The sequence below is a fragment of the Phocoena phocoena genome, chromosome 15 (genome assembly GCF_963924675.1).
Source record: "Phocoena phocoena chromosome 15, mPhoPho1.1, whole genome shotgun sequence".
Taxonomy (NCBI): Eukaryota; Metazoa; Chordata; class Mammalia; order Artiodactyla; family Phocoenidae; genus Phocoena; species Phocoena phocoena.
In genome coordinates this window covers 895318-920220 of record NC_089233.1, presented here as the reverse complement: position 1 = coordinate 920220, position 24903 = coordinate 895318, and the positions used below count along the sequence as shown (strand labels likewise).

At 66.7% G+C, this 24903-nt stretch overlaps 1 protein-coding gene across 1 annotated transcript; it reads left to right on the top strand.

Moving 5' to 3' along the window:
* The first annotated feature begins 1888 nt into the window (after window positions 1-1888).
* Window positions 1889-22480, top strand: MICALL2 (MICAL like 2). The gene is made up of 17 exons (XM_065892273.1): window positions 1889-2031; window positions 10100-10148; window positions 12394-12535; window positions 13317-13510; window positions 14142-14248; window positions 14441-15196; window positions 16811-17100; window positions 17937-18030; window positions 18867-19048; window positions 19423-19587; window positions 20166-20230; window positions 20318-20441; window positions 20555-20645; window positions 20754-20827; window positions 21374-21488; window positions 21987-22041; window positions 22412-22480. Exons 1-17 carry the CDS (start codon window positions 1889-1891, stop codon window positions 22478-22480), a joined length of 2715 nt encoding a protein of 904 aa, XP_065748345.1.
* Window positions 22481-24903: the final 2423 nt, after the last annotated feature.

Here is a 24903-nt window from a genome sequence, read left to right as displayed (position 1 = left end):
GCCCAGACGACTTCATTCGGAGCGCTGCAGAGGCCAAGCAAGGAAGGGCTTGTCCAACTGGCTTTCTAGAAAGATCCCTTGGCTGCTGGGGAGGGGTGGACTCTGGTGGTCAGAGGGCAGGAGGGAGCCGAGGGAGACTGGCCAGTGGCCAGGAGCAAGATGTTGGTGGCCGCAGTGGGGAGAAGTGGGCAGGCTGGGGGTGTCCTGGATTGGGGCCCCTGGAGAGGAGCAGGGCTGGCAGAGGATGTGCTGTGTGTGAGGTGCTGATGGGCACACCACCACAAATGCCGCCGCCCAAGTCACTGTCCCCAGAGGTGGCCACGTGGTGGCCAGTGGGGGCAAGCATGCAGCTTAAACTCCTCAGAATCAGAGCTCTGGCCACCTCGTCCTCTTCACTCTGAGCCCCCCGCCCTGTCTGCCTCTCGTCCAGCCCTGTCACCACCGACCTCCCCCCCCCCCCACCCCGCTTCTTGACCTTGGCCTTACCCGACCTCACCCGCTTTTCCAGTTCTCCTAAACGCTGCCCTGGGGGTCAGGAAAACCCACTTGGCTCCTGGTTCTGGGACTAGCCACCAGTCCAACTGAACTGACAGGACATTGCCCTTTGTCCTCTAGCTGGGAAACCCCAGCAGGTCAGGGCAGCATCCACAGCCAGTGACAGTCCCAGGTCACAGCGGCTCCCTGTCTAGCACCTGCTTGCCCCCTGTGACAGGGAGCTCGCCACCACAGGGTCCAGCTGCAGGAAAGAGCTGGCTCTGGACTGGAAGACTGTCTCCGCTCCTGCAAGTGGGCACAGAAGCCACCCTGTCCCCCTGCCAGGCCTATCTCAGGAAAACACTTTCCCTCCTGCCAGGCCCTGTCTGGACAAGCCCTGGGCCTGCGGCCGGGTGGGCGGGGTCACTTCACTTGTCTGGTGTCAGTGTTTCTGGCTGTCTGTCCGCATGCCCACAGACAGGTTTCCCTGAGAATGTGGAGGGGAGCAGCCCAATAACTGAGGTCCCCACAAGAGGTACTTTTCTGTAATGACTTGGGTCACAGGTGCTCAAAGTGGAAAACTGGGAAACAGATCAGGACACCAAGAACCCCCGAGGGGTCTCAGGCGCAAGGAGCAGCCCGTGCGCGCACAGGCCGCAGGCGGGGAGACTCCTGGAGGGAGTTGCCCCACCCGCAGGGCCACCTCGGGCACCATGCCCCTTCCCCAGCCTCCGCCGCCTCTTCCGTGAATCCGGTAGATTCACATGCCCGCCGGCAAGAGAGGGTGGATGGGAAAGTCCTTTCAAAGCCCAGAAATGCGACGGGCGTTCCTGCTGCGCTCCGGGCGGGGGTGGGGGACACCGGCCCGCCTGCCCGGCTGCACCTCGGGCAGATCTCAGTTTCCCCGTCTGTAAAGTGGCCTTGACCGCACTGCTCCAGGAGGGTGGGGTGGCGGAGGCTTTGAAAAGAAAGTCTTGAAGCCTCCCGCGGACCCCTGGGAGGGTGGGAGGCAAGCGGCGGGCGGGGCCTTGGGCGTGGTCTATAGGGGGCGGGGCCTGTTCGAGGCGGGAGCCTTCCCCTGGCCTGGTGGGGCCTGGGCCGGCCCTGGCTCGGGAGCGGGGCCTTTCCGGGGCGGAGCCTGGCCAGGAGGAGTGGGACCTGATGGGGCGGGGCCTTGTGTGGCGGGGGCGTGGCAGGGAGGAGCGGCGCCTGGAGGGCGGGGCCTTGTGGTGGCGGAGGCGCGGCCTTGCCGGGGGCAGGGGCTGGCGGCCGACTCCCGCCGCGCTCACGCCGGCTCGTAGTCCTCCCGGCGCTCTGGGGCGGGCTCCTCGTCTGCCCCGGGCTCGGGCCGGGCCGCAGCCCCCGGGAGCGCTTTCGGAGCCCCGGCGCCGGCCGGGCGGACGCCGCTGCCCTCATGGCGGCCATCACAGCGCTGCAGCAGTGGTGCCGGCAGCAGTGCGAGGGCTACCGGGACGTGAGCATCACCAACATGACCACGTCGTTCCGCGACGGCCTGGCCTTCTGCGCCATCCTGCACCGCCACCGGCCCGACCTCATGTGAGTGCGCCCGCTCCCCGCGCGCCGGCCTCCGGCGGGGAAACTGAGGCCAGGCTGCTCGGACGGGAGGCGGGGCAATGGGCCGCGGTCAGAACTCCCGGCCCGGGGCCTGGTGGGACGCTCCGGGGCCGGGCGGAGCCGGACCCTGCAGGCACGCCCGCCCCGTGGCCCCTGCAGGGCCTCAGTTTGCCCGGCCACCAAGTGGAGCTGGGCCGGAGCCAGGACGTCCGGCCGCCCCCGCTGGCTTAGTCAGTCCATGACTCAGGCCAGCGTCCTGGGCTCCGGCCACAGCCAGCCCTCCCCGTCGGTCTCCCTGGGAAAGGGCCAGCATATTCTGCAGAGATCCCCACTGTCCTGGGACTTACCTACCAGATCAGGGGCTGGGGGGCACTCGGGTCTTACTGTGTGGTACTTACTGGCCGTCCGCCAGCCTGTTCCGGCACCTTTAGGAATGCAGCCCAGGGTCACTGCGGGGGAGGGGGCCAATGCAGAGCAGGAAGCTTGAGACACCCACCCCCCAGGTCCCCTTGGCCGGGCCTCCTTACCCTAGGGTGATGGGGCATAAGATGGGAGGTGGGGAGGGGAGGGGGCTAGGTCGTCTCCCCCCAGGAGGGTCTAGGGGTCGAGGCTGGGAGGTTGGCCCTGCCTTGTTGCCAGATCTTGTCCCCGCCCTGGACCCGCTCCGTCTGTTATTCACTCAGCAGACGCTCTTTGGCTGGGACTGGGACCCGGCTTGCTGGGACAGCTCTGTGCTGTGAGGCCCTGGCCCCCCTGCCTCGTGAGAATTCACAATGAGTAAAGCTGCCAGGGAGGGTGCCTGGGCTGGGCGGATGGACGCTCAGGAAGGGTGTCCTTGGAAGACGCCTCCTGGAAAAAGCATGCTGTTTGTTAAATGTTAAAAGTGTTCTCCTGAGAAGTCATGGCTGGAACCAGGGGTAGGTGGAGCGTGTTTGCCAGGAAGGGCTCTGGCTGGGAGCAGCCAGAGGCAGCACCTTCTCAATGCCGCCCTTGGGCCTCTTGCTGTATAGACGGGGAAACTGAGACCCAGAGAGGAGACAGCCTTGTTCAGGACACAGAGCATGTCAGGCAGAACCAGGGCTGGTACATGGGGCTCCTCCCCTGCACCCAGATGTCCGCTGTACCCCCAGGGATTGTCCCCAAGCACCGCCCTCTATGGGGAAGCTAGTCTTAAGAAAGAGGCCTGCAGGGTTTTCCTCCTCCCGCCTGGGGTTGTGAAATGCATCTGTGCAGCCGCCGGGAGCCCTCTCTGCTCCCTGCCTCGGATTTGCCTTAGCTGCCCTCAGAGCCAGATATCGGGGCAGCATGCGTTTACCCTCTGAACACCCGAAGCTGAGCTTTGATTGTGGGGGGCTGGGGCGCGTGGTCATGGAGACTGGGAGACTGGGAGACGGACTGGCAGTGGAGCCTGGGGCAGGCAGGGTCCCCGGGAGGCTGGCTGGTGGCTGACCCCAGGCAGCCCGCACCGGGTCAGCAGGAGAAGTCTGCCGTTGGCGGGAAGGAGGGTGCCGCCCTCTGCCAGGCCAGCAACCTCAGGACTCCGCGCGGGTGTAAATGGAGATTTGGGGCCTTTCCGAGCCCCGGGAGCTTCCATCTGTTCCCAGCTGTGCTGGGGTTAGAGGCCTGTGTGTGTGTGTGTGTGTGTGTGTGTGTGTGTGTGTGCGCGCGCGCGCGCGCGCACCTGTCCCAGCACGCACTGCCCGCGGCGGGTGATGACAGGCGTGCACATGTGGGTGTGTCCACGTGTTGGCACAAGCTGGTGTCTTACAGCAGTTCACATAACCATTATTGAGCGCCTGCTGTATGCGCAGCACTGTGGCCTTGGCCCCTGCCTCGGGGAGGGACGCTTTGGGAACAGACAGCAAACAGATAAAGGAACAGAAGCTCAGGCAGCTCCAGAGGGTGGGGAAGGCTGGGCAGGGAGGACACGGGAGGAGGCGGCCGCACCCTCGCACTCGGCGGGGAAGTTATCGCACTCACTGCTGGCTTGGTCACCTGCCCCCACTGGACTTTCGGCTCCAGAGGGTGGGGACATCTGTCTGCTTTGTTCACTGCTGTGTCCCCGGTGCCTGGACGACGTCTGGCACGTGACAAGCGCTCGGTAGTTGACAGCACGCAGTCGGAGGTCTGTGGATGAGGGAGGTCCTCTTGGGGCCCAGCAAGTATGGCCCTTGCTGCCAGGTGAGGGCTCTGCAGGTGCCTGGGAGCAGCAGGCAAGGGGAGGAGGAGGCCACGGGGGCGGAGATGGAGGCACGTGGCCACAGTCAGGGAAGGCCACCAGAGGCTGGGAGGGGCAAGGAATACAGTCTGCCCCTGAGCTTCCACAGGGAGCTTGGCCCTGCTCACACCTTGATGTCAGACTTCTGGTCTCCAGGCTGGGAGGGACAGAATAAACGTCTGTTATTCTAAGGCGCCCAGTTTGCGGAGAACCAGTCAGGCTCCCATACGTGGCGGGGCCCAGAAGGGGCTCCACAGATACTGGCTGGTCGAATCCCGTGTGTGTGGGCCCATGTGTGTCACGGGCCCGTGTCTATGCCTTAGATACCCCTCCGCCACCTCTGGTCCCGGCGATGCCTCTGGGCATGTTGGTGGCTGGGGGAGGGGTGGTCGCACCGAGAAGCCCTGAGCCACCCCACCGGCCCCCAGTGCTGCGCGAGGGGGAGGAAACACGCAGGAACCTCGTGGGGTGGCCGTGCTCCCGGGGGAGCCCCCGAGCTCAGACCCGGTGACACTCACCCCCAGCCCCCCCCCATCCTGTGAAGACCCTCCAGCAGCAGGAAAGTGGACATCCTGTCTCCCTGACTCCTAGCTTTGCCACCAGGAAGTCCTTCCCTTTCTCTGCTCCTGTGAGCCTGTTTCCTCCTGGCCCCCAGTGGAGGGGAGCGGCCGTGAAAGAGGAGCTGGGCGCTGAGCCTGCCGGGTGGGAGCTCCAGCTGCCTGGCTGTCCTCCTGCTGGCTCTGTCCACCGGGATCTGCGAGTTTACCTGCGCCCTGCAGTGGTCGCCCCCCCTGCCCCACACCACCGGGGACATGGACAGGTGTGCGGGTCTCAGGCTCACCCAGGGATCCGCCCGGCCCATCCCCGCCCCTGGCCGGCCCGCCAGGCCCACCCCATAGCTGTAGGTGCCCACCCCATAGCTGTAGGTGCCCACCCCATAGCTGTAGGTTTCTCAGATGGGCCTGGAGGTGCCCGCCCGCCCGCAGGGTCTGTTTCCCCAGTGACACCACATCCGCCTGAGCAGCCCAGCAGCCAGGTGAGAGCAGGAACTGCTCAAAACAAACACAGCCTTCCTGCTCCCGGCAGTAAACCTGTGGGGCTGGAGTGTTCCTTCCCCTCTAGCCAGACCAGGAGGGACTGAAGCTCCAGGAGGCCGGGAGGGCGGGAGGAGGGTGGGCAGGCCAGACGCCAGGGCCAGGGCCGCAGCCCTTCCCAGAGGCAGGGGCTGGGCTTCCTTCTCCAGGGCCGTTGGGGTGGGAGGGGTGCTGGAGCCCGGCCCTCTGTGGGAGCCGCAGAGGGGTCGGGGCTTAGGAAGTGGGTTCTGTGTAAACTCGCTGGGCCTCCCCCACTCCTCAGTCCCGTGGGGGGTGACCTGACCTTTCCCTGCAGCTCTGGGGTCCCCGCCAGGCTGGGCCACAAGTTGGGGGTGGCTCCCTGGCTGCTCTTGGAGACGCGCCCGTCGTGGGGTGTCAGGAGACTCACCCCCAGAGGCCCGCACCCAGAAGCTGCTTTCTGGGCCAGAGCAGAGGGGGCTGGGCCCTGGGTACAGGCTGGCCTCCCCCCGACGCTGGCTTCGTGGTCAGCAGGAAGCTGCCTGGGGACAGAGGCCTCTGTTCTTGGCCTGAGGGCCTGTGGCTGCAAAGGGGCTCGGGCCCAGCGCCCCCATGACTCCCCCTTAGGCCACGGCAGGAGCCCCGGGCTGACCCCTCCTGGCTGGGCCCTGGGGTTGGGGTCGGGGTCTGCGCCAGCCTGAGGAAGGCCTACAGCAGGGGGGACCTTTCCTCCCCGCCTCGCCTCGGGCACCTCCTCCGTCCACTCCTCCCTGGCTCTGTCCTCCCTCTCCCCTGGCCTCTTGCAGGGTGTCTGCCTTGGTGTCTCTGTCCCTGAGCCCCGCCCCCGCACTTCTGCCCTTTGGGCTCTCCTGTCTCATCTCTGGGCACTTTGGTACCCATGTCTCCCTCCATCTGTATTTCAGCCTCTCTGTCTGTCTGTCTGTCTCTCACCTTCTCTGCTCCCCTTCCCGGTGGGATTAACTCCAGATGTGCTGGGGATGCCTGGAAAAGAGGCTGGGCTTCTGTCATCTCCCCCCGCACCCCACTCCGCCCCCAGTCCCAGCACCCACCCCCATGTAGTTGCATTTAGTTCCAGGAAATAAACAGCGTGAGGTCGCTCTCCAGGAATTTGGAAGGGGGTACACATTCCCAAGAGCCCCCGAGGCGTTGGGGGCAGGAGGAGGTCAGCAGCCCTGGTCAGCTGTGGCCGGCGGGAAGTAGGCCGGGAGGGGCCGTGCGTGCCTCGGGCTCTCTCAGCCAGGCCCGGCGCCGGCCAGGGCAGGGCGCACAGACCCAGTGAGCACATTCATTAGGCCGGTGCCGGAAGAGTAAACAAACGCCCCCGAAGGCCCCCCGCTCAGCAAGCCCTGGACAAACTACCTCATCGGCAGCGTTCACAGAGTGCCAGCTGTGTGCCTGGCCCCAGGCAGGTACCTTGGGGTCGGAGCAGAGCACACCTGATTTTTATTTATTTATTTTTATTTTTGGCCACACCAAGCGGCTTGTGGGATCTTAGTTCCCCGACCAGGGATCGAACCCGTGCCCCCTGCAGTGGAAGCGCGGAGTTTTAACCACTGGACCACCAGGGAATTCCAAGAATATCCCTGATTTTAAATACAGGAGTTCACCTGAAAAAATGATCTACGTGGGGCAGGTGCCCTGGGTCCCCGCCCGCCGGTGCGCAGGTTCTCAGATGAAGGTGCTGACGCAGTTTGATCCCGCAAGGCCTTAAACGCAAGCCGGCCGCCTCCCTGAGGTCAGCCCGAGGTGTCAGCCCGCGAGGCCTGCTGATCACGGTCCTGCAAATGGGCAGCTGAGACGACAGGAGGAGTCTTCCACCCGTTCCGTCCAGGAGCCCAGGGCGGGTGTCAGCAGGGCTGCTTCCTTCTGGGGCCTCCGCCCTGGGTGTGCAGACGCTGTCTGCTCCCCAGGCCTCTGCCCCGTCCTCTCTCTCTGCACATCTCTGCGTCCAAATTTCCCCTGTGTGTGAGGACACCAGTCATTTTGGATTAGGGCCCCCCAGTGGCCCACTTTAACTTGATTCTGTAAAGGCCCTGTTTCCAAATAAGGTCACGTCCTGAGGTTGTGGGGGTTAGGACTCCATCGGGCCTCTTTTGGGGGACACTTCAGCCCATCCCACCGGGGGGTCGCCTGCTGGCGGAAACCTGGTCCTGTGGACTTCCTGACGGGGACGGGCGGGCCCCTCCTTGGCGCTCTCAGAGGGGATTTGCGAGGCAGCTCTGACCCCTCACCCGTCTCTGCTGGCCTCAGAGCTCTGGCCCGCAGCTCTCAGGGACCAAGTTGATGCTGGCGGAACCCCCTGCCGAGGGGACGTGAGCTCAGGCCTCGGGAGATGGGCAGGGCCACTCTGGGCACAGGGAGCAGCGAGCCAAGGCCCCGGGGGCGCGCGGAGGGAGCTCAGGCTGGGAGGGGCGGGGTAGTCCTAGGACTGGCCAGGGTAGTCCGGCCCAGCCATGGCGCCTTGCGGGTCCTGGGAGGCAGCTTGGCTTTGGTGCTGAGGGTGGTGTTCCTTGAACTTGAGTGGAAGGGCAGTTCTGCACCCTCTGGCCATCGTGCCTTTGACCCTGCTCAGGGGGGCTGGCACTGCGTCGTGGGTGCCCCAGTTTACGCTGAGCCCTGAGACCCTCACTCTGGGTCTGCAGGCGGAGAGGGCGCTGGGGGCAGCTGGCTGCCCCAGATCGCAAGACGGAGCCCTTGCGGCCCCCGGGGGGACCGAGGCCAACGCGGGGGGCAGAGGGCTTCCTTCTCCTTCTTGTTTGGAGACAAAACAGACCTTGTTATCCTGCCCTCCAGCGCCGGGCATCTTGCTGAGGACACGGCCGTTTCGGTCAGTGACCCTGGGTAGGTCTGGAGAAGAGATTGAGCTTTCAAAGAGGTGGTGGGGGGAGGGAGGGAGAGGCGCTCCCGAGACCCCAGTCGCTGAGGATGGAGGGGCCCGCACGGCTGAGAGCCCCCGGGGCGGCGGACGGAGCCCAGCCACTCCACGTGCCCATGGCCGTCGCTGGATGCCGGGCTGCCACGCCCACCCGCCCACTCTTCCGGTCATTTGTCCCCCGCAGACGGGTCTGTCCGCCGTCCTGTCCCGGGCACAAAGCACCCTCTGTTCTCCTGGGGTGGTCTCACATCTGGAACACGTTACCTGGGAGGTGGTCCAGGCGGAAACTGGGAGGTTTCCCAAAGAGCCGGGCAGGTTGATGGACGGCAGCTGGAGGCCGATGGGGCCCCTGAGGCGGGAGGTGGGCAAACCGCAGCCCTTGTCCTCCTCCCACCCCCAATGTCTGGCCAAGGGCCAGCCGCTGCCCCAGCCTCAGTTTGCTCATCTGTGTAATAGGCCTCCCGGGGGTGTTGCAGGGTCAGGGAGGTGGGGTCAGTGCACGGTCAGGGCTGGGAGCCAGGCCATCCTAGGCCAGGTGGCCGCAAGGTCTCCCCTCCCCGCTCTGCCTGCCACCTGCCCGGCCTTGGGCCAGCGCCCTCGAATTCACCATGAGAAGCTGTGGTCACCCTCTTAAGATGGGGACCCTGAGGCCCCAAGAGAAGAGGGGGCCCGCCCGGGTCAGACAGCACGGCCGGGATGAGTCGGGATGCGGCCCCCCTGCCCCGCCCCCAGCTCTCTCTCCCTCTCCGAGGCTTCCGGAACAAGCCAGTTGACCCCAAAGCGGCAAGGCTGCCGCCCAGCACATGAACAGACAGACAGATCTGTATTTAACCAGCCCACCTGAAGGCGTTGGGCCGCGTAGCCGAACGTCCCGCGCTGGGCCGGCCGCCTGCTGGGGTCTGGCTGTTTTCCGGTCAGAGCGTCCTCCCGGGTGTGCTGTGCGGGGCGTGTGTGTGGAGTGCCGGGACCGGCCTGGAGCTGGCGCTGGGCTTCGCCTCCTTTTGGAACCATCGCTGTGCTCCTGGCCTCTCCGGGGAGGCCTACCATTCTGGCCGGGCCTGGGGCCCCTGCACCCCTATGGTCAAGTGTGTGTGGGAGGCACCCGGGGCTCTAATATTCTCAGCCTTGAGGGTCTGCCCCCTCGGGAGGACGGCTGGGCACCTGGTGGGCACGTTCGACCCCCAAACGCCTGGACGCTGGGGCTGAGGCGCTGCTCTGGTCCTGTTTTCCCACCGTGTGACCTCAGGCAAGTCACGGAGCCTCTCTGCCACATCGCCTCACCTGTGAGAGGTGGGCATTGACGGCGCCTGCAGGTGCGAGTTGGTACTTTTAAGGAGCTGAGCACAGCAGCGCTCATGGGAGGCACTGGGTAAATAAAGCAAGTAGTGGGAACCAGGAGGTGGAACGAGGGCCCGGCTCGCCCTGACCAGTGGGCAGCGTGGAGCTCCGCCCACAGGAGCCCCTCAACTCCAGGACATCGGCCTCCCGTGACCCACCAGGCCCGTGAGCTGCCCAGGGGGAAGCAGCCCACCCTGAGCTGGCCACCCAGGGCCTGCTTCCAGCTACACCTAACTGGGCGGCGCAGAGGTGGGGCTCGGCCTCTGCAGGGCGAGGGGTGGAGTCTGCAGCTGAGGGCCTGTGTGGGCCGTTGGGGTCCAGGTCTCGGGAGGTGCTGGACGGCATCCCCGGGCCCAGAGCAGGGCCAGAACCTGAGGCCTGGTGCCCAGCCCTACCCTCCTCTTGGTCGTTGTGTGACCTCGTACCTTCACTGCTCCACCCCTGGCCTCAGTTTCCCCCTTTGGGCAAGATGACCTCTGAGGCCCTTGTGGCCCCTCCCTTCTTGGACCCTGAGCTACTTTGAACACTTGTGTTTAAATTTTCCAGAAACTTCGATGCCCTCAGGAAGGAAAACATTTACGAGAACAACAAACTGGTGAGTGCCTTCTCGGCCCGGTTTGCGCCGTCCCCAGCCTGTGTCCCAGGGACCCGAGTGGGCACAACCTCCCCCGGGGTAGCCGCAGAGTCACTGCTGCCCACAGGGGGGCAGGGGGAGGCCGGGCACTCGCCGCTGGGCTCTACGGCCTGTCCCGAGCTGGGCAACCCCAGCTCCCCAGAACAGCCCCAGATCTCGTAGCCAGGCCTCCTGGTCCCTCTTTTTCTCAGTGGGGAGGGGAGGGGAGGGCCGGACCCTCCTTCCCACCCAAGGCAGAGCAGGCTCAGAGGTGGCTCTGCGGCAGGGCCCCCGGGTGGGTCCTGGGATGGACCCGCTCTCAGGCTGGCTGGGTTCAAGTCCTAGCCGGCCTCAGCTTCCCTGCTGCAAAATGAGCTCCATGACCCCACGGGGCTGATGCCCAGAAACTTGGCCCGTGTTCTCTGCGCTTCCGTTGTGGTCCCTGCTGGGGTGCAGCCGTGAGCAGGATGCCCGCCCCCGTCAGGTCTGCGAGTCTGGGGGCAGCACCCGCCGCGCTGGCGAGTGGAAGTTAAATTTAACTCAACTGAGATGAAATAAAATGGCACATTCGCGTTTCAGGCACTCGCTAGCCACGCGTGGATGGCTCCGAGTAGGGTGTGTCCACCGTGACAGGGTCGTCGGACCACGCTGAGCACGGCTAGCGTGTGGGCAGGAACGGGAGCCGCGGGGAAGAGGTGGGGTGGGGGCGTGGTGAGGGGCAGGGACGCTGGGTGAAGACAAGGAGAGGGGGCTGCCGGGGTGAAGCCTCTGGGGCTGGAGGGCACCAAGTTTGTGGGTACGGCAGGAGCAGAGGGGCGGGTGGCTGGGGTGGAGGCTGGGACGAGGGTGGATGGGCGGCGGGGAGGCTGGGGTGTGGGGGGACTTGGCTTCTTCTCTGAAGGCTGCTGTGCTATAGGAGCGCTCCGGTTCCACAGGCTCTGTGCAGAGAGCAGGGTGGGGTTAGGGGGCCGGCGCTGGCGGCCGGAGTGGCCAGCTTCTGGGTATATTGGGTTGGCTGAAAAGTTCGTTCAGGTTTTACTATAAGATCCTACAGAAAAACCCAAATGAACTTTTTGGCCAAGTCGATATTTTGAAGGAGTCAGAGGCAATAGGAGAGCTTTGATCCTAGTGTGGCGGGGTGGTCACTGCTGGGGCCTGGGGTCTGGGAGCCCAGGGGCCTTGTCTTAGACGCACAAAGATTGAGGTGGGGGTCGTGGTAGTTTAGGGGAGGGCTAGAGTGTGAAGGCAGGAGCCCTGCTGGGCTGGCAGGGCAGGGGAGGGGAGGGAGGGGATGGGGGAGGAGGGAGGGAGAGGAGGGGAGGGGAGGGAGGGGAGGAGGGGAGGGAGGGAGGGAAGGGAGGGGATGGGGGAGGGAGGGGAGGGAGGGGAGAGGAGGGGAGGGGGGAGGGAGGGAGGGGAGGGGAGGGAGGGGAGGAGGGGAGGGAGGGAGGAGGGAGGGAGGGAAGGGAGGGGAGGGGGGAGGGAGGGGAGGGGAGGGAGGGGAGGAGGGGAGGGAGGGAGGAGGGAGGGAGGGAAGGGAGGGGATGGGGGAGGGAGGGGAGGGAGGGGAGAGGAGGGGAGGGAGGGAGGGGAGGGAGGGGAGGGGAGGGGGGAGGGAGGGAGGGGAGGGGGAGGAGCCTCCACAGGCCACTGCAGAGTCAGGGCAGAGGAATCAGCTGTGGCGGGGGTGGGGAAGAAGCAGCAGCAGAGATCTGCATACTCCCCCGGGGCACGGAGTACACCCCTACCCCCACCCCCACCCCCTGCCCAGTGAGTGTCCCTTGCCGGGCTTTGTCTCCTAGGACACAGGTGTCTCCCCTGGGCTGGGGAAGGCTCCTCCCATGGAGAAAGCTGCCCCCTGACCTGTAAGGTCGGTGTCGGCCAGGGCCGTACAGATTTACGGGTGTGGGGGCCATTGAGGGGGTCTCCACGGTGACCTGGGGCTGAAGTCCCAGAGCAGATAGCCCGAGCTGGGCAAGGCCCCCTCAGGACCGGGCCGTGGCCTCAGCTGCTGTTACCGAGGACCCACCGGGATGGGCCCCAGAGCTCCTTCAATCCTGTGATTGGGCTGTACTCTCCGTGGTACAGACGGGTAAACCGAGGCCAGGGAGGCCATGCGGGCCTCGGGCCCCTCCCACCTTCCCTGCAGGGGTGGGGTGGGAGCCGGTGGCCTGGCTGAGGTGGGGGAGGGGCCTCCCAGCCCACCCCGCTGACCACGCCCCCCCAGGCCTTCCGCGTGGCTGAGGAGCAGCTGGGCATCCCGGCCTTGCTGGACGCCGAGGACATGGTGGCCCTGAAGGTGCCCGACCGGCTGAGCATTCTGACCTACGTGTCCCAGTACTACAACTACTTCCACGGGCGCTCCCCCAGTGAGTGCCTGCATGCCCTCCCTCTTGGGTCCGCACCCGGCCCCCCAGCCCGCACCCAGCACTGCCCCCGGTGCCGGTGCCGCCACCTCCTCCACGTCCTGCTGCAAGTGAGAACTGCACGTGAAAAGCGGGGTCCAGGCCCCCAGGCCTCCCATTGCCCCCGCTGGAGCAGGCTCAGCCGTCAGCCTCCCTGTCCACTGGGCCGACAGCCAGCTCCACGCCTTTCCCTCTCTGTGCGCACAGCTCTTGCCTCGGGCGGCGCGGCTGACCCGCGTGGGCTCCCAGGCCCTGCCGCAGAGGCCCCCACGTGGTGCTGACGGTCAGCTGGCCCTGGCGGCCGGGCAGGGGAGGGGCCGGCCTGGCTTCATCATTCCAGCCACTTTGTGTGCCAGCAGCTGAGCGCCAGCCCCCGTCCCGGCCCAACACGCCTCACCCGGGCTTAGAAATCCCCGGAATCGCTCTGGGCACGCGGCCAGCCTGCCTTAGAGCCCTGCTTGGTGGAGAAACAGAAAGTGCCTTTTCCCTGACCTCAGATCAGGGCTCTCTGAGGGGAGGGGAGGAGGTGGGGCAGGCCAGGCCCCTGCTGGGAATGGATGCTCGCTGGGGCTACCCCTCCCCCCTCCCCGGCCCCCAGAGAGCAGGGGCCGCCCATCCCCACCCCCTGCTCCAGGTCCCAGGCTGGGCACTGGTGCCTCCAGGGAACCTGGACCGGGGTGGCCCCAGAGTCTTTCAGAGCCAGCATGCGGGGCCGAGGCCCCTGACTCTGTATGTCTCGTGCCAGTTGGGGGCATGGCCGGCGTGAAGAGGCCCCTGTCGGACGCCAGTGAGGAACAGTCTGGAAAGAAGGCCCCGTCCCAACCTGCCAGGCCTTCGCCCACCCCAGCCCGGGGGCAGCCGCTGTCTCCGGTCAGCACAAACCCCACCGTCCAGCGGAAGGCTGTAAGCACCCTGGCCCGCCCTCCCTCTGGTTCTTGGGTTTTCCACCAGCTTCTACTGAGTGGGGCTCTTGGGCCTGAGTGTGTCCCTAACCCACAGTGCCCAGGGTGGGGTGGGGTCCCCTCAGGTTTCAGACACGGCCTCAGCTGCCCCCTGGACTGACTCCCCAAGTGGTGGTCAGGATATGATCCCCGTTGTACAGATAGGTAAACCGAGGCCAGGGAGGCCCTGAAGGCCAAGTAGGGCCCCGAGCGGGTGTCTTGCCTAGGCCACCCCCCACCCCGTAGGGCCAGGAGAGCATGTGGGCATGTCTTTCACTCCCAGGCCAGCCCTGGAAAGTGAGGTACGGTTGCCCCACTTTTCAGAGGTGGAGATGGGACAGGGTGATGACTTGGGGCGGGGCACTGGGGATTGGGTAGGATTTCTGCACCTTGGGGTGGGAATAGGAGGTGCCAGAATCTGTCTCCTGGCCTCCGGAGACCCCCAAAGTCAGCCCCCAGCCCCCTGCCCTTGGGCCAGGCTGGAGACCCTGCACGCAGAGTCGGGCGGCCTGGGCACGGGCCTCCTCTGGGACCAACACTCTCCGGTCTGTACGGTGGAATCTCTGACGGGGCGGCCGTGAGGAGGGAAGGTGGGGCAGGCCTGTCAATGGCTCCCCTGGCAGGGCCAGGCTGCGGTTGGCTCTGTCAGCAGCACCTGTGGCGTCTGCGGGAAGCACGTGCACCTTGTACAGCGGCACTTGGCAGATGGGAGGCTGTACCACCGGAGCTGCTTCAGGTGGGCCCGTGTGCGTGCTGATGGGATGAGCAGCCCTGATGAGGGCCCCGGGGGAGCCTGGGAGAAGAGGTGTGCGTTGAGTGAGCTGCCACCCGTACGAGGGCACCCGGGATCCACGTGTGCCTGCCCTGGGGAGGCGGGAGGGAACACGCCTGTGGCTGGAGCCCCCTCCGGTTTCCCCGCCCACCCCAGGTGTAAGCAGTGCTCCAACACGCTGCACTCGGGGGCCTACAAGGCCACAGCAGAGCCCGGCGTCTTCGTCTGCTCTGGCCACCACCCTGGAACCGCCTCTGCTGGCCCCACGTTGCCGGGCTTGGCCCCCAGGCGGCCTGGAGCCCTGGCCACGGACTCCAAGACCCCTGGCTCCCCGAAGAAGGCCCAGGAGGCGAGCGGGCAGAGAGACGCAGGGCCACAGGCCAGGCCGCCCGCGTGGGAGCCCGCGGTGGGCAGCCCGACTGCCAAAGGTTACCCGCCGGCCACCGCCTGCTCCCACGTCCACGCGGGGAGCCCAGCCGGGGCCAGGCTCTCGGTGGGCCCCATGGGTGGCAAGGCCAGCACTCACGTGACCAACAGCTCTCCGACGGGGTGGTCGTCGCCGGCAGGCAGCCCTCGTTCCGCCGTGACCCCGAGTGCCCGGGACTCCCGCCCGGCCACACCACAAGGCCGGGTAACCCCCCGAGGGGCAGCCCCTCAGACCAAGCTCAGCTCAGGGCCAGCGTCTCCGGTCCCAGCGAGCGCCCCGGCCTGGACCCCATCGTCCTCCAGGACGCAGCAGGCCCGGGAGAGGTTCTTCCAGACGCCTGGAGCCGCCCCCCGTGCTGGCCCGGCTGGCGGGGCCCCAGCTGCGGTGGACGCTCCTTCCAGGGACGGCAGCAGGGAACAGGCGCTGAGCATCCTCCGCCAGGCCCTCCACGAGCTGGGGGCAGCTGGCGCTCAGGCGCCCAGCAGGTGGGTGGAGAAGGAGGGGCAGGGGGTGCGAGCCTGGAGGCCAGAGGGGCTGGGGCGGCCGGGGAGGGCTTCTGGGCTCTGGCCCTGCGGGGCTGTGTGACGGCGGGGCTGCCTGTGCCCTGCCACAGTGTCCTCACCTGGGAAATGTGGCAACGTAGACAAGGGAGCAGAGTGCCAGGTGGCCGGCAGGACGGGGACGCGGCTGTACACTGTAGAGCCGGTCTGACGTGCTTGGGGGCACGGGTGCAGTGACGCTGCCGCCCGGGGCCTGGCCACACCCAGTCCTACGTGAGGACACATTTCACAGATGAGGAAACTGAGGCCGGGGGTGGTCCGAGCCCCCCAGGCTGCCCAGGGCCTCGTGCCTTCTGCACAATGGACACGGAGCTGACGGGGTGACGGGGTGAAGGCGGGTCGCCGTGCTGCTGTCCTGGGGCTGCTGGACACAGCACCGAGCCTGGGTGGCTGGAACAGCGGACCTTATTCCTTCACAGAGCTGGAGGCCCAAAGTTGGAGCTCCAGGTGTGGGCAGGGCCACTCCCTCCGCAGGCCCGCGGGGGCTCCCTCTGCCTCTTCCAGCTCCTGGGGGCGCCCGCGGCCCTCGACTCGCGTCTCTTCTGTCTTCACGGCCTCCTCTCTGTGCGTCTGTCCTCTCCTTTTCGTGCTTGTTTTCGGTGTCAGGGCCTCCCTAGTCCAGGATGACCTCGTCCTAACTTGACTTTACCTGCCAAGAGCCTGCTTCCAAATCAGGTCACACCCTGAGCTTCTGGGGGGTGGGAATCTGGGGGGACACCATTGGCCCTGCTACAGTCGCCCAGCAAGGTTCCACACCGGGCTGGCGACAGGGCTGCGCCCGCTGCCTTGGCTAGGAGCTGCTGATGCTGTGACCCCCGCCGGGCCAGCGGGTGGTGCCAGGGGCTCCCAGGGAGGGCACAGGGCGGGGGACAGCGGGCCCGCCTGCCACCCCAGCGCTGAGGGCTGTCCGAGGCTGTCAGGAGTGAGGGTGTGTAAAGGACTCTGCCGGGAGTGCTCCCTGGGGGCGCATCTGGCCCAGCTCCCCCTGGGAGCCCAGCCCCTCCTGGGAGCCCAGCCCCTCCTGGGAGCCCAGCCCCTCCTGGGAGCCCAGCCTGGGATGGGGGAGGAGCAGGGGGAGAGAACTTGGTCGCATAAGGGGCCCGGGGCACCCGGAGGAGCTGCCCTGGCTCGCGGAGGTGCCCGGGGGCCCCGTCGACAGCCTTACTTCCGGCACGTGCGCACGTGGGGGGACGCAGTGTGGCCGTGTGCGGGCCTCCTGGATGAGGCTCAGGATGGAGCTCGGCCTCCATGCTGAAGGCCCAGCTGCTCCTGGGCAGGCGGGTGGGTGGAGGAGGGAGGCCCCGGGGGGCAGACCCCACGGCAGCGCCCTAGGCGCGGTGGGTCTGGGGGGGTGTTAATGTCAGCCGATACTGGGCTTGAACAGGAGGGTGACGCCTGCCTACAGCCCGCCTCATCCCTCGGGAGGGGAGGGTGGGCACTGGGGAGCAGCTGCCAGCGGAGGCTGAGGGGCTTCTGCCTGGGGGTCGTGGGGGGGCTTCCGGATGCAGCCATGCCCGACACCTGCGCCCTCACCCACAGGCCCGCCCTCGCCACCGGCCCTGCGCCCAACTCCCATCCCAGGTCCGAAGGGCCAGGAGCAAGTCCAGCAGCCACGCGGCCACAGTCGGCGTCTCCGCAGGCCCTTAGCCCCGCTGCGAGGACCGCGCCGCCGGCCCCCCGGAGTGCAGGCGGCACCTCGCTGGTGTCCGCGCCGCCCCAGGCGGGCAGGAAAGCTTCGGCTGCACCCTCAGGGGCCGTCGGGGCGGGTGCTGGCTCCAGGCTGAAGCCGGAGGCCCCGCGGGCCGAGGGTAAGGGCCCCCACGTCACGGGCGGAGCTGGGGTCACTGCACCCAGGCTGTCGCCGTGCGTCGTGGCCACTCTGCTCCCCGGCCTGCAGTTTGCTGACGCACGCCTGGGGATGCGTCACCCTGTGTCACCATCACCCGCCTGCCGGGCGCCCCGTGGCCCGGCCCCTGCCGCGCTGCTGTTCCCTGGTGATGGCGCCCGGTAGGGGTGGGGCCGGTGCCCATGCGTGCTGCCCTCCCGCTTTGCCGCACTCTGTGGAGTCCCCCCTCTCCTGCGGGGTTTGCCGCCGCTGTCCGTGTGCGTCTGTCGTCACTGCCCTGTCCTGGCGACGGTGGCCCTGTGCTCTGAAGGCCCTGAAGCCCCCCTGACTGCCCTGGCCTTGGGCCCTGGGCTGTTTTGGACACTTTCTGCGGAACTGCAGAGTTGGTCCTTTCTGGGTGCTGGGGCTGTCTCTTAGGGGCACCCGTGGTATCACTGAGCTGGCAGCACGCAGCACGCAAAGCATTCTTCCCACTCTTTCCCGTGGCTGAGCCTCCAGCCTGGAGGCCACTCCCCCCTGCACCAAGGAGGCCTGCAGGTCATCACCGCCCCACACACAGCCGGTCTGCATCCCTGGGGCTCACCGCCATACCCTTGCCTGTTTGGCAGCAGGGGAAGTTGGGGCCCAGAGAGGGGCAGTGAATTGAATCTCCCAGGCACACACAGCACAGGGTGGAATCCTGTCCGCAGCTCAGCCAGTGGCTCCTTCCCGGGAGCCAGGTTGGCCACAGGGGTACCTGAGGGTGGGATGGCAGCAGGAAGAAGGGGTGGGGGAGGTGCAGCCTTTCCCAGCAGACCACCCCCCCTCACCCCCACCCAGGCCCGAGTGCCAGCCCCCAGGAGGGCCAGGAGGACGGGCCGGCAGGATGGAGGGCCCGCCTGAAGCCCGTGGAGAAGAAAAGCCCCGCTGAGAGGTGAGCGGTGGGTGGTCTGCTGGGCGCTGGACCTATGCTCGTGCCGTGGGTTTGTACACACAGGAGCCTGTGTCCGGGGCAAGCACAGGGCCTGGCACACAGTAGGCGCTTCACACGTGCTTGCAGGTGAATGACAGCACACACACACACCCACCAACTGACATCCACAGCAGGGCTGTGTGCACATCTCGCCGTGCGTGTCAGCTGTAGAAACAGAAACCAGTTCCTGCCGGCCTGAGTGACCCAGGCCAAGCGCCCTCGTGTAACTGGACTTGCAAGTCAGGGAGGGTCCATCAGGACCCTCGGTATCCTCGCTCTGAACCAGTCTGGAGGCCCCGGGGAATGCGAGCACGTTCGCTGGTGTGCGCCCACCAGGCCTGACCCCGGTGCTGGGCTGGGACCCCCATTCGCTGTGGGGAGGGGACGGCCCCCCCAGAAAGCTCAGTTAGGATGGAGAGGGAGAGAAGGCCACTGCAGCCTTCCGTGGATGAGGTCACAGCCGCTGGGGTCACACAGGCGACTGAGCCCATATCGGTCCGGGTCCGCTGTGCGTGGCGGCTGCCCTGTGTGTGCCCCGCGGGGGTCCGTCACGCGTGCTCGGGGTCTCAGGTAGGGGTGGGGCCGGTGCCCATGTGTGCATCGGCTGTGGGTACCTGAACACGTGCTCACACCTGTCAACATGCACCTGTGCTCCAGGAGGTGGGAGAGTCAGGGACGTGAGCCCGAGGGGCACCACGAGGCCCCTCCTTCGGGCCAGCATGCATCCCCCTGACTTGTCTGCACCGGGGTGCTGGGCAGCCTGTCCCCCTTCCCCTGACCTCTGGCCTTCCATTCAGGGCTCTGGAGCTGAAGGAGCCTCAGGTCCTGGGACAGCCGAGGGCGGGTCACGCACCCCAGAAGGTCTCTGGGAGCTCCGAGGCAGGTGTCCGCGTCACCCTGACCCCTGTGCGAGTGGACAGGACACCAGGCCCGGCCGGGGCCAGCCTCCTAGGTAATGCCAGACAGAAGTCCCCCGGCCGTCCCCAGCCAGACAGCCCGGGTCTAGGTGGTCCTCTCCTTGGGGGCAGTGGCCCTGCTTGGCCAGGGGAGCTGGTGGTCCTGGCGGGTGGGTATGTATGTGTAACGCGTGTGTGCATGCCTGTGCACGTGCGTGACTGTGCGTGTCTGTTCTTAGCACTCAGCCGTCCTTGCACAGGTCACCAACCTACTGGGCTCGTTTCCCCGTGTGCTGTTGAGGGTCAGGATTCTGACCCCTCCCGTCGGGCAGGATGTGGCTGAGGGCTGACCCCCGTGTTGGTGCCCCTCTGGGGGGGCCCAGCTCAGGGAAGCAGTTGGGGGAGGGCGCCGGGCCTGCTGACCTGACATGTGACTCTGTCCCCCACCCGTGGGCAGCTGCATCCCCCTCCCCCTTCCAGTCCCCATCCCGCCGCAGGAAGCTGGCGGTCCCTGCCAGCCTAGACGTTTCTGGCAGCTGGCTTCAGCCGGAGCCCTCGGGGAAGGAAGCCCCTGCCTGGAGCCGGAAGAAGGAGGAGAAAGCCCCTCCCCAGGGTGAACCAGGTCAGCCCAGGCACGCCGCCCGGTTCCTCCTTGGGGTGCAGATGAGGGGGGCTCCTCTAGGAGGATGTGCCCGGCGGGGATTTGGAGGATGTATAGGAGCCCACGGAGCCTAGAATGGAGGGAAGACGAGCCTGGGGGCGAGCAGCCTTGCGCACCTGGAGGAGGCTGCGCCCCGGGTCCTTTCAGGGTAGGGACAGTGGACTAAGCAGAGGCCTCACCTGCCTCCTGGTGCCTGAGTCCGCAGACGCTCGGCGACGATGGAGCATTTGCTCCGGGCAGCTGGTGGGAAGGGTGGCCGGGGTGCTGGCAGGGTGTCCGATGCTGCTGACCTGGAGGAGGGCAGGGGCCCAGGTGGGCACAGGGACTTCGGGGACGGGGCCTGGGTCTGTCTGTGAGCTCTCGCCCTTTGGACACCAGCCGGGGCTGCCCAGGAGCCTGCTGGGTACAGCAGGGAAGCCGGGGTGCAGGGGGTGTCCCGGGAGGATGGGGCTGGGTGGGGGGGTCGGGCCCCCGTCCAGACCACGCCTGGGTCACGTTGGGCCTGGTGCCTGAAGAGGCCTGTCCTGCCCCTTCTCCAGGGAGGCCCTCGGGCCCGGCCGGCATCCCTGTTCCGCCTGGCGAGTCAGTGCCCTCCCCGGTCAGGGTGAGTAGGCTAGGGTGCAGGTGGGTGAGGGGCTCAGCCCCGGGGGGCCCCCCGCCCCCACCCCCCTCACCACGCCCTCACCCCCAGCTGCACCCTGACTACGTGCCCCAGGAGGAGATCCAGCGGCAGGTGCAGGACATCGAGAGGCAGCTGGATGCCCTGGAGCTCCGGGGTGTGGAGCTGGAGAAGCGCCTGCGTGCGGCCGAGGAGGGTGAGCCCTGGGCGGACCCCCTCCGCAAATCCCTCTGCCAGCTCCACCCTGGGACCCGGCCCCGCCCCCGCGCAGGCCCGCCTGCCCCGTGCCCAGCCAGCCCCTCTCCGCAGACGCCTCGGAGGATGCCCTCATGGTGGACTGGTTCCGGCTCATCCACGAGAAGCAGCTGCTGCTGCGGCTGGAGTCTGAGCTGATGTACAAGTGAGTGGTTCCCCTGAGGCCTCCGGAAAGCGCTCCTCCCCGCATGGGCCTGTCTGGCGCGGGGAGGCCAGTGGCCGGGCCGGGCTCACATCCGTGTCACCTCGGCAGGGCCAGGGACCAGCGCCTGGAGGAGCAGCAGCTGGACATCGAGGGGGAGCTGCGCCGGCTGATGGCCAAGCCGGGTGCGTCCCCCGCGCCCAGCGTGGAGCCCAGGGCAGCGGAGGTGGGAGGGAGTGTGAGGGGGGCTCAGTCCCAGGAGGCGGGTACGGGTGCGGCTTTCCAAGTCCCTCTCACGGGTGGCTGCCAGGAGGAGGCGATCATGGCGCACTCTCTCGAGCCGCGGTGGAGTTTCGGCTCCTCCACTTCCTGGCTGTGTGTCCTTGGCTGGGTCACTCAACCTCTCTGTGCTTGGGTTTCATCCCTGCAAAGTGGGGGCAGTTCTAGCGCCGCCTCCTTCAGCTGTTGTGAGGACTGAGTTAATGTGTGCAGGGGGCGGGTAGTGAGTGCCCAGTCTCTGATACGGCTGTGTGTTTACTCATTCATTCATTCACTCACTTATTCATACATTCACTTATTCATTCAACCGGCGTTGCCAAGAGCCCACCATAGGCCCCAAGACCCCACCCCCTCCTCCAGTGGAGGAGCCTGACCCTTGGGGAGTGGGGTCACTGTGTCCCTGAGCAGGGTGGGGACAGCAGGGCTACGGCTGATACCAGCTGTCCCTGCAGAGGCTCTGAAGTCCCCCCAGGACCGGCAGCGGGAGCAGGACCTGCTGAACCAGTACGTGAATACCGTCAATGACCGCAGTGACATCATCGACCTCCTGGATGAGGACCGGCTCAGGTGAGGGCGGAGCCCGGGGGAGGGCAGGGCCTTGGGGCCCAGGGGAGGGCGGAGCCCGGGGGAGGGCAGGGCCTTGGGGCCCAGGGGAGGGCGGAGCCCGGGGGAGGGCAGGGCCTTGGGGCCCAGGGGAGGGCGGAGCCCGGGGGAGGGCAGGGCCTTGGGGCCCAGGGGAGGGCGGAGCCCGGGGGAGGGCAGGGCCTTGGGGCCCAGGGGAGGGCGGAGCCCATCGGGAGGGGGATTCCCGCCACGTACACCTTGCAGGTGGGGCCAGAGGCCTGTATTCGAGTTTCTCCCCCTCGAGGCCTCTTGTGCACCCAGGCCCCTCCTGTCCCCAGGCCACTGCTGAGGGGCTGGGCCCTGAGGGGGCAGGCACCTGCCCTGGGAGGGGAGAGGGTGGTGCCAGTGTGTGGCTTATGGGCGGGTGAGAGGGCAGGTGCCCCGGTGTTGGGTGGGCGCAGGCCCGCCGCGGGCGTGGTCCTCACGGCCGTTCTCTTTCAGGGAGCAGCAGGAGGACGAGATCCTGCACAACATGATCCGGAAGATGGGTGACTGGGTGGCGTGGGAGGTCGAGGCTGGGCTGGACCCCGGGGGAGTTGGGCCTCCTGTAGGAGTGGGTGCTGGGACCCACATGGCAGGCTCACCCTAAGGGAGTGAGTTCCCCATCGCTTGAGGGATCCAAGAAGCACGGATGGCCCTGTGGTCAGGGTGAGGGGACTGCTTTGCTCTCCAGCCGTGCCCAACCCAGTGGACACTCTAAGGGCAGGCGCACGGTGGTTCCCCCGGGGAGGGCAGAGGGTTGGGCTCTGCTGGGGCCTGGGAGGCTCTGTGGGTGGCAGGGAAGGCCGCAGGGCACTAGCCATCAGGTGGGCGAGTGACCCATCTGTGTCTGTCCCCCAGACCTGCAGAGGAGTGGTGGGGAGCAGAGGAAGAAGCCCAGGTTCCGCTTGTCCAGCATCTGGTCCCCGAAGAGCAGAAGCAGGACCCCCGAGTAGCTGCCTGGTGGGGCTCCAGGACCCTCACGCGGGTGGGGTAGGAACGTGGTGGGACCTGCACCACCCTCTCTGTGGGGTCTGAGCAGCCTCAATAAAGAAACTGACCATGTGGCCTGGGTTCCCTCTCCCATGTGGTCACGTGCTCCTGGGCAGCCCAGGGGTCTTGGCCACGTTCCATTTCTGCACCAGCGTGGATGTGCCCATGGCCTTGAGAAGACGCTGACCCTCTGGGCTTGGCTCGGGCCCTCTGACACGGGCATTTTAGCCGTTCCTGACCCGGCTGCGTGGACAGGCTGGACATGAGCCTTACAGGAACTGGGACAGGGCAGGTCTGTGGAAGCTGCAGTCGGTGCTGGCCCTACCCCCATGTGGGGATTGCAGTCAAGATCTGTGACTTTGACCTTTAGGACGGAGGCCAGCTGGACCCCGGGACCGAATTCCTGGCGTCCAGCAAGGGAATGGGGCCCACCGCCCTTCCCGACTTCTGGTGGGGGCCCACAGCCGTGCAGGGAAGGACTGAGGGAGCAGAGTCTCCTTGCGGCCCAGCCCTGAGTCCTCAGCAGCGCTGCCCCCCACCCTCGGGAGACCTGCAGAGTAACCTCCCCTCCGGGCGCCAGCTTCCTCAGCTGTGTACGGCAGCTGTAGCTGTGTCTTCCTGTGCTGTCTGCACCGCAGAGCCCTTCATGGTGGTCCCGTTGGACCCTCAGCGATGGCGAAGTGCCAGTCCTCTCCACCGGGTTTCAGGCCGGGTCCTGACCCGTGGGTCCTGCTAGGGACAGAGCTGGGAGGTCCTGGCCGAGTGTGTTGGGCCCCAGGAGCTCTCACTACTCCTGCTTTCTTTACTGGGTGTTGGAGGGGCTCAGGTGGGGATTTTTGGAACTTGAGGTCAGGATGTGATCTGGGGCAAGGAGGGCAGCTGCCTGGCGTGGAGATGGATTCACAGTCATGTCTGTGCTGCTCGGCTGTGTGGCCTTGGGCTAGGGCCCTGCCCTCTCTGAGCCTTTGGTGACCGGTGGGTTGCTTGTTGCCTGTGAGGTTGATGGGGTCACGTGGCTGTGTCTGGACCGGCAGTGATGGTGGAGGAGCTCAGAAACTGTCTGCTGCCCTCCATCACAGTGAGCCCCCCCCGGAGGGTGGGGTGATAGAGGGAGATGGGTGGCCCTGCGTGGTCAGTGGGGCCTGGACCGTGCAGGGACTTGGCCAGGTGGGGCAGCTTGGCTTCCTTCCTCAGGCGGTTCTGAGCAGAGGCCCTGGTGGGACTTGCGTGTTAGGAGGAGGGCCGTGGAGGGCAGCCTGGACCAGCCTGCCTGACCCTTTAGCTGAGACCCGGCCTCCCCCACGCTGTCCTTCCAGGCATGCCCCGCCTGGGACCTGCGGCAATGTGGCCTCTTCACCACCAGGGGGCAGCAGAGGGCCACCAAGGAAAGGAGCTCCATTTTACTGATAAGGAAACTGAGGCTCAGAGAGGCAAGGCAACCCCCTTGGAGCCACACAGCAAGTTAGCTGTGGCCTGGGACTGGAGCATGAGGCCGCCTCCAGCACTCCCAGGGCTGCGCCCTCCACGTGGTCCTGGGAGCCCGGGTGGGCTGGGGTGTGCGAGGCATCTTTAAGACAGGGCAGGGAGGATTCCACCGACCGTGTATTATCCAGCTCATTAGGCTGTGGGCAACTGGGGCTGGTCCTGCTGGGGACACACACGCTGCCCTCCATCACGGCTGCTCCCTGGGACCCCAGAGGCCGTCCCGGGGGTGCTGGGTGGGCTTAGGGTAGCACAGCCCCTTCTGGTGGTCACGTCCCCAGGCCCCAGGCCGCCAGCAGGGTGTCCTTGCTGTCCACCGGGGGCCCAGCGCCTTCACGCCCCGTACAACCCGGTCACGGCAGGACAAGCACGGAGGTGTCCTCAGGGGCAGGGAAGTTACCAGGTCGTGCAACGTCCATTCAGCCAGGGGGCAGGGCAGGGGGGACCCTGGGACTACCCTTGAGGGTGCAGGTGGGGCCTGGCTTCACTGCTGCCCCCCAACTTGGAAGAGATTCAACCAGTGCTCACCCACCCTAGGGACCCTGACAACTGCAAGGGGGTCCACACCCCAGAGGGGTGCCGGGCACGGCAGGGCACAGCACCGAGTGGGGGCCCAGCCGGACGCAAGCCCCTGTCTGCTGAGTGGTTCCTGGGGTTCTGAGATCCCGCCTGTGCGCACAGGTGGTGCTGAATACGTATCAGGGCCTTTCCCCAGACATGGCCCAGTGGAACCATGTTCCCATCCATGGACGGGGTCCGGGGTGGGGGTTGGGTCAGGGAGGGCCGTTCCCTGGGCAGCGCCCCTCACGCCCACACACACCCCGCAGCCCCGAGGGCCTGGGGCCTGAACTGAAGGACGTTCAGGGCAGAGGCGACCCTCGGACTAAGACCTGGCCGTGTGGAG

Excerpts from the sequence above, each read along its gene's own strand:
- MICALL2 (XM_065892273.1), top strand. The coding sequence starts at position 1,889 with ATGGCGGCCATCACAGCGCTGCAGCAGTGGTGCCGGCAGCAGTGCGAG. Across the intron at positions 20,646-20,753 it reads GAGTCTGAGCTGATGTACAA|GGCCAGGGACCAGCGCCTGG; the intron begins GTGAGTGGTTCC and ends TCACCTCGGCAG. Across the intron at positions 22,042-22,411 it reads TCCGGAAGATGGGTGACTGG|AGGAAGAAGCCCAGGTTCCG; the intron begins GTGGCGTGGGAG and ends GGTGGGGAGCAG.